The sequence below is a fragment of the Salvia hispanica genome, chromosome 6 (assembly GCF_023119035.1).
Source record: "Salvia hispanica cultivar TCC Black 2014 chromosome 6, UniMelb_Shisp_WGS_1.0, whole genome shotgun sequence".
NCBI classification, from domain to species: domain Eukaryota; kingdom Viridiplantae; phylum Streptophyta; class Magnoliopsida; order Lamiales; family Lamiaceae; genus Salvia; species Salvia hispanica.
In genome coordinates, this window is record NC_062970.1 from 26,051,319 (window position 1) to 26,060,307 (window position 8,989).

Consider the following 8,989-nt stretch of genomic DNA (forward strand, 5'->3'; position numbering starts at 1 on the left):
AAGACCAATCTAGTAAAAACCCTTGAAGAAGTTCCTACACACGTCAAAACTAATCATCTATTTGGATTAGTGTGTGATATTGCTAGATCTGCAATTGGAAGCCCAACAACTTCTGTTCAATCTGTGGAAGACAAGTGTGTAAAATTGGCAGAGTCATTTCTTCAAGATAAAGATGAGGCATTCGACAACTGTAAAACAATATGTGAATCACTAGTTACTGTCGAAAAGAAAAAGGAAGCACTTGAAGATTTGACTGAATTTCCAACTTTCAAATGGAGAGATTGCTATAACAAAGTAAGTACATCATTTTGTTTACATACATTTTCTCTAAGTTGAAATTAATTTAATATTAATTATAAATTACTATTTCAATAGACTACTGAAGAAGAAGTACATGAAGAACAACAAAGTGAAGAACAAGAAAATGAAGAACGAGAAGGATCAAAAGAGGACAACACATGTGGCGTCAATAATGAATCAGCGTCTCCTATATCACCACTTGTACTAGAATCTGATAACAAGGGGAGTGAGACAGAAAATCAGAAAGATCTTGAACAGGTAGAATTTACAATAACTATATTAAACTATAAAGATATTCTGCATATTGTAGGTAAAAATATAATTGACATAACGTAATGTGTTTCAATTGAAACAACAGGAAGATAAGGAGAATCAAGATGACACAAATGTTGAAACAGAGAGAGAAAAACCACTGGATAAAGAAGATAATATTGTTGAGGTAACTAAAACTAAAATTAAACAGTATATTATTTTTATAAAATGAGTGAAGTGTTGTTGACATGACTTGATAGTGTAGTTGATATGAGTTATAATAATTATTGATATGGCTTCTACATGTAGTTGACATAACTTATAAGTGTTGTTGACATGGCCTCTATGAGTAGTTGACATATTATGTACCGTAGTTGACATTACTTTTATGACAAGATATGAACCGTAGTTGACCAAGAATTTGTAGTTGACATGAATTTTATGTCCACTGAAAACAGAATATTGCTTCATTATCTGAGATTGCACTTCCAGAAGATAAAAACAAATCAGAACTCTACACAGCAGAAGTAAATGATGTTGATATACTGTCATACCTCGAAGTTCATGAAAGAGATCTCTACTACTACATAGTAGAAACAGGAAGAACAGATGAGTATGTATAATTTAATTATATTCACGATATAAAAAAAAATTAGTTTTCTAAACAGTTGACAAGATTTATGATTGTTGTTCATATGTCATTTTTATAACTTCATTTCAGGAATACATGTGTGTATGATGATGATTTTACTTGGGCAACCAAGGAATTGTTCAACTCACTGAAGCCCCATGAAGAAATCAAATCTGGTGTTATTGACTCATGGGCTTCACATTTGAACAACATTGAAAAAGAAAAGCCAACAACATCACCTGCACGCTTTTTCATGACAACATCTCCAACCGTAAGTAATCTAAAAATTTATATAAAATATTTGAATTACAGGTCTCCTTAACCAAATATGTTAATTGCAGAATTTCAATGTTACAAATCGGCCAGAAAGTTGGAATACTACGATGGCAACGAACAAATTCATTGATGAAATAGAGAATGAGATTCAAAAAAGACTAGAATTTGATTGGAGAAACATTGATTTGGTAATTAGATCTAACAATTAAATTTTTGAGAAAATATTAGGATGTGTTCTTTGAATGTAATTTTATCTTCCATGTCATATAGGTCTTCTTTCCAATCTGTGAACACCGACATTACTACCTGGTAGTATTTTGGCTGAAACAAAGTAAGATTGAGATCATAGACAACAGAAAAGTTAATGGCATGGATGCATTAGAGGAGTATGGACATGAAATTGGTTTACTGGTATGATTTTTTTTATCTTATTGAAACAGTCTCTACATTTTGTTGATATAATTTATGCACAATGTTAAAATGTTTTTTATGTGTACTTTTATTTATTTATTAATATATTTGCAGAAAGATATGTTGGAGGCATACTACAAAAAGAAGAACTTGTTAGAGATATTCGAAAATATTAACAAGTCTTACATCGATGTTCTTTCCTTGAAGTGGGCCACAAGCACCAACATAAAGGACTGTGGTGTCTATTTAATGAGACACATGGAAACTTATGTTGGAAAAAAAGATAGTGAATGGAATGTTGGCTTCTCTGCACGCAACATAAAGATACTCCAGGTACTGCGTGGAAGATATTGCTACAACTTGATTGCATCAAGTTACAACAACCAGAGAGTGCCCATTTTAGAAGTAGCTGATGCATGGATGGAAGAAAACAAGCACAAATTGAATAGTTTAAACAACAAATACAAAAAGTGGTTTGTTAATAGAAAGAAGTGAAACAAAATTTGGGATGTATTTAACGTTTAATGTTGTTAGCTTTCTTGTTTTGGGATGGATTTCAAAACAGCTACTATTGTGGTTTCTAACTTTTGAACTTATTAAAATGTATATTTTCTGTTAATTTTGTTATGATTCACATGACTTATTATTATTGTTGACATGGCTTAAAATTATTGTTGACATAGTTCTGTGCGTAATTAACATAGTATGTAACGTAATTGACATGGGTCTATACGTAGTTGACATGACTTATAATTTTTATTGACATGATTCTATGAGTAGTTAAAATACTATGTAATATAGTTGACACGACTCTAACGTGTAGTTGATATGAATTTTATGTACCGCTGACACGATATGCACCATAGTTGATATAATTGTAATACTGATATTAACATGTTCTCTATGTATAGTTGACATGACTTGTACGTGTAGTTGACATGGCTTAAAACATAGTTGACATGACTAGTATATGCCGTTGACACGATGTGCACCATAGTTGATATAATTATATTAGTTGTTGACATGGCTTGTAACATAATTGACATGACTAGTATGTGCCGTTGACACGATGTGCACCATAGTTGACATAATTATATTAGTTGTTGACATGGTCAGTATATATAGTTGACATGATTTTTAATTGTTGACATGTGCACCTTAAAAACATGATGGAGCACGAAAGCAAGGCAGAGTCCAAGTTGTACTGAAAAGTGAACAACTTATAACCAAATGTCAACACCTTGTATAAAGGTGTACAACTCATAAAACAAAACTTAAAATTAAAAAAACATAATTATAAAGTAGATGTCAACAGAGAGTAAAATCAGATATCAACAACTAACAAGAAAATGTCAATAATTTGTAGTCTATGTCAACAACTAAAAAACAATCATGTCTCCTTTCTGCCACAACTTCTAGCATTATGATCAGTAACTTTATGACACTTTCCACAACGCCTATGAGGTTTATTTGCTTTTTCAATTGCTTTCTCTATGCTTGACTTAATCCTGCTTTTCTTGTCACTTGCACCTCCTTTTGTACTAACCACATCTGGAGCATGTGCAGTTATTTCTTCAGGTACAGCAATACCATATATGTTCATGATTGAATCATTTTTATCAATAGACGACGATCCAGCACAGTCATCTTTAAAGATTTGAGGACCAATACCCGCAAGCAAATTATCCAAAGCAATCAAATGATCTTTATTCCTAAAAGCACGCTGATATAGACCAAAGTAACGACCATGACACCTGTTAGCAATCTTTAGTTTGTCATCTTTGTTAGAACCTGCACACATATAAAATGTCAACAGCCTATATAAGATGTCAACAGCCTATATAAGATATGTCAACAGCTTAAATAACACATGCTAAAACTTAAACTGAAATATCTATAGAAAATAGTTTGAATACCTCTGTCAGACGCACTATCATCACTCGTGAGACCATGAACTGCCTTTAGTAATTCACTTTTAAGCCAACGGTTACCAACATATTTCTCTGGAATATTGTTGACATCTTTGTTTCTGAGGATGAAGAAAAGGTGGCTGCATAGATAACCACACCTTAAAAATAGTTTACACTCACATTCATATGACTCAGTCTCTATCTCATGTGTAACTGTAAAGGTCTTCTTTCTAGCATCAGAAACTTTGAAGACCTCGATATTCTCCAATGTGGACATGCTAATCATCCGACAACTCTTATCAGCCTCAGCAATAAATTCTTGTACTTCTCAAATGCTAAATCAGTGATATATTTTGGAGTATTACAGAATCATAATAGTCAAGCCTTTCAGTTTGATTCCTTTGAGCATTAATGGCATTATTATACTGAAGAGTGAAATCAGCAAAATTAAACAACGGTTTCGAGTACCTCTTAAAAAAACTGTTTTCAGATTCTGAAAAAGATGTTCTCATTAAAGAACCCATAGGAACATCTCTAAAGAAGGTTGAGATCCACATATGTTTAATAGCAAACATATCCTTAAACCATTTATGATCTTCTACACCATATTTTTCAACAATACTAGTCCATAATATATCAAACTCATCCGGATCTAACAACTCTGACCAAACACAAGACTTAAACTCCTTACTAAACTTTTCTCTATCAGAAATAGATTTAGGTATCTTCTCAAACAACTTGCTCATAATATGCCACATGCACAAACGATGCCTTGTACCAGATAATACCTTCTCAATGGCAAGCCTCATTCCCCAATCTTGGTCAATGATTATGATTCTTGGAGCAACACCCATGCATTCAACAAATACAGTGAAAAGCCATGAAAATGCATCACAATTCTCACCGGATACGAAACCAGCTCCAAACGCAATAGGACACCCGTGATTGTCTTTCCCGGTAAATGGACCAAACACCATACGATACCTATTGAACAAATAGATCAACACAAAACATCAACTCATTTTTATGATAACCAAAGTCAACTATAGGTATATGCTATGTCAACTATTAAATCAGATATGATGCAAAGTACAAATGTATATCCTATGTCAACTACCATGTCAACTACTATGTCTGTCAATTACTAAGTATAATAAATAAACTACCTGTTTGTTGAATATGTTGTATCAAATGCTACAACATCTCCAAACATGTGGTAATGCTTCCGAGACTCAGCATCAGACCAAAATAAGCTCACTAACTTATTATCATCAGGTGATAATTGATACTTGTAAAAAAAGCCTTCACAAATTCTCTTCTTCTCTTGCATCTGATTTAGGATCATTTGAACATCCACTTCTTTCAGTTTCTCTTTAATATCACGAGAACAATTCCTAACATCATTCAACGTACACCCAACAACATCATAACCACCGAAAAACTCCTTTAATAAGTTGAAAGTTGAGGTAGGACCGATGTTAGCTTTGGTGCAATCTTCAACAAACTTGTGATGAACATCATTCAAACTGCGATTACCTTTCATAAATCGCTTATGATCTTTGTCAACGAATTGATGCACAAGGTAATACTTATCACCAAAATCAGAAAAAAACTTAAAACTAATTCTCGCTCCACATCCACACCTTTTGGTGCCACGTCTACGTCTCTTCTTTGAAGATACTTCATCATCATCAGACACATTACCATCCTCAGATACACTTACATCAACATCCAACGAATCTACTGTATGAAATCTTTGTCTATTGCAAACAACATACTGAAAAATAATAACACCACCACTAGACCTATTTCCAAATCTTCGACAATCAAAACAACACTCCTGAGCATACTTTTCATAAAAGGAAATTCCTTCCTCAAGGGAAGAAATTTTTTGACCTTCATAAGGCCTCAACTCAGGCTTGCAAATTGGAATAACAGACCCTACAACATAGAATATTTACCAAGGAACATAAATCATGTCAACAGATTTCCAAGTCAAGTCATGTCAACAGAGCATAAATCAACAACATAACACCTTTAGTTATCTCTAAAGAGGTGGCTGCACTCTTGTAAAATTCTTAGACAATTGTTATAAGTTATGTAAGCCAAAATATCAGAACATGCTTCAAATTACCAGGATCAAAATGTCCAGTTTAATTAGAATACACCAATTCAAACACACGATGTCAACAGAATATTTAACAAGTAACATAAATCATGTCAACAGAGCATAAATCACCAACATAACACAACAAAATAATGTTAATGAAACAGAATGTCAACAAAGAGCATAACAACAACACAGAATATTTACCAAGTAACATAAATCATGTCAACAGATTTTCAAGTCATGTCAACAGAGCATAAATCACCAACATAACACAAAAAAATCATGTTAATGAAAATCAAACCAAACTACCTCCACCATTCGTAAATCATGTCATCAGATTTTCAAGTCACGTCAACGCAAATCAAGAGACTTACGTAAATTACCCCTATAGTTATATCTAAAGAGGTGGCTGCACTCTTGTAAAATTCTTAGACAATTGTTATAAGTTATGTAAACCAAAATATCAGAACATGCTTCAAATTACCAGGATCAAAATGTCCAATTTAATTAGAATACACCGATTCAAACACACGATGTCAACAGAATAATTAACAAGTACACATAAATCATGTCAACAGAGCATAAATCACCAACATAACACAACAAAATAATGTTAATGAAACAGAATGTCCACAAAGAGCATAACAACAACACAGAATATTTACCAAGTAACAAAAATCATGTCAACAGATTTTCAAGTCATGTCAACAGAGCATAAATCAACAACATAACACAACAAAATAATGTTAATGAAACAGAATGTCCACAAAGAGCATAACAACAACACAGAATATTTACCAAGTAACATAAATCATGTCAACAGATTTTCAAGTCATGTCAACAGAGCATAAATCAACAACATAACACAAAAAATTCATGTTAATGAAAATCAAACCAAACTACCTCCACCATTCGTCGACGTAGACTCGGAATAAGATGAAGAAACCATCAAAGAACACTTAGTTGTTGATTACGAACTGAAGTCGAATCTAAAGAGGAGAAAATCAAAAAAAAGAAAAAATTGATTAGGAACAAATTTGACTGGAGGTAAACAAATAAAACATAAAAACAGAATCAAAGTCACTAAAATCGACCGAAAAACTTCAAAATCAACACAGAAATCCGTCGAACAAGTCGTCTGTTTTTCAAAAATTGAATCACAAATCAGATATCGTTGAAATCGTCTGAGTCTAATTTTGTGAATCAATTGAATAATAAATCGTTAAAATAGATTCAATCAGTGATATGATTGAATCGTTAAATTCTCAGCAGAATCGCCACTCTCACTGGAATATGATGAAGAACCCTAAATTAAAACGCGAAAAGACCATTATACCCTTTCATATTAAACTAATCTAATAATATTTATTGTGTGGCAAAATCTGGACCACTCATTTAATAAAAAATATATATACAGGATTGTGATCAATTGAGATTATTTAGGCTAATTGAGAAATGAGATGCAATATCAGCCACTCATTTTTATTAAATGAGTGGTCCAGAATTTGCCACATCAAAAATATTTTTAAGATTAATTAATTATGAAAGGGCAAAATGGTAATGTGTCTCCTGATCTTAATCGGCCTCCTCTCCCCTATGGCGCCGCTCCCAATCGAAACCGTAGGCGTAATCACCCCCAATTTCCTCTCCGTCGAGTACAATCGCGACGCCGCCTCCGCAATCGGAGCGATTTCGCGGTTATTAGTGGAGCAGACGTCAGTGGCGGTGGTGGACGAGGAGGGGGGTTTGATCGGGGAGATCTCCCCCCTGGCGCTGTTCTGCTGCGACGAGACAGCGGCGGCGGCGACCGTGATGACGCTCTCGGCGGGGGATATCGAGAGTGAAGAAGTACAATTCCGGCCGTGCAGGAGCCAGATTCGGCAAAATGGCCGAGGATGATATGGTGTTCATCCATTCGGTTAGGTGAATCTCGAAATTGACGAACGCGTTGAGCAAGTTTCCATCGGATTCGAGCGTGAATCCGTCGATGAATCAGATGAGCGCGGCACTGCAGCGCGCGATGATGTTTCTAGAGGAGGAATCGAGCAATTCGAGGAGCGATCTACAGGTTGAGAAGTCAGGGGGATTATTGCGAGAGAGCGGATTTCTGCTCCGGCGGAGTATCCGGAGGAGCCATGGATGCGCTAAGGAAGCAGCTCGATGTGCTGATGGGAGCCAACCGCAACGGCGACGCGCAGGAGGTCACGCGCAAGTACTACGATCGCGACGTCTGCCGCCTCTTCCTCGCCGGCCTTTGCCCGCACGAGCTTTTCCAGCTCACTGTGCGTGTTTTTTTTTGTTTAATTGTAGTTTGAAATTGATACATATGTTTTATGAATGAGCCTGTGTAATTTGTCAATTATTTATGCTGCTATGCGAATGCGTATAAATCTGGAAGGTTTTTGATGGTATTGAACTTGTGAATTATGTGGTTTATTTATTGATAATGGTGTTTGATTGATTCATCGAATTGTTGTACATATAGATTTTTGGTGGTTGGTTGCTAATTGAGTTATTGGTTTTTGGTGTAGAAAATTTTTGGAGGTGAAATGAAAATTGTTAGCTGATTAATTACCTGAAGCCTCAAGGGCTTGTGGTCTTGAATTTCAGTGTCAATGGGAACTCTATTTCCTTGATCAATTTAGCTGATGATTTTAGTTGGATTACCTTTTCGCACGACTTTGCTAGTTATTTTTTTGTGTGTGATGTTTGTGCTCAGTGCACATGTATTTGGGGAAGATGTTGGATTTAGTGGTGTTTTCCACTGCACTACTGGTTTAGCTGATCAATTTGGGGAAAGTAGATCAGGTTTAGGTGAATTTCTTTGTTCTCTTTTCCATTTCCATTTATTTGAAGAAAGCATTTTTGTTGTGGTTGTACCATGTTCTATTCCGAACTCATCTATTTGAGACATCCCCAAATTTAGTTGAATCACTAATACTTAGAGCTGCAATTCTTAATCTGCAACAGGAGTTGAGCTTCTTTTTGATTCTTTGAGCTGAATTTGGTTTTGCAATTTTTGGATATCTATTTTCAATTTTCATCAATCTCTGTCTTTATTAACCAACCATGGTTAGGTTGTCTAGAGAGAGAGAGAGA

At 34.8% G+C, this 8,989-nt stretch overlaps 1 protein-coding gene across 1 annotated transcript; it reads right to left on the bottom strand.

Moving 5' to 3' along the window:
- Nucleotides 1–3,260: 3,260 nt before the first annotated feature.
- On the bottom strand, nucleotides 3,261–6,839 carry LOC125195029 (protein FAR1-RELATED SEQUENCE 5-like). Its single transcript, XM_048093233.1, has 5 exons — nucleotides 6,794–6,839; nucleotides 4,947–5,721; nucleotides 4,249–4,764; nucleotides 3,787–3,920; nucleotides 3,261–3,661 (listed from the first exon to the last, which is right to left on the bottom strand). Exons 1-5 carry the CDS (start codon nucleotides 6,837–6,839, stop codon nucleotides 3,261–3,263), a joined length of 1,872 nt encoding a protein of 623 aa, XP_047949190.1.
- Nucleotides 6,840–8,989: the final 2,150 nt, after the last annotated feature.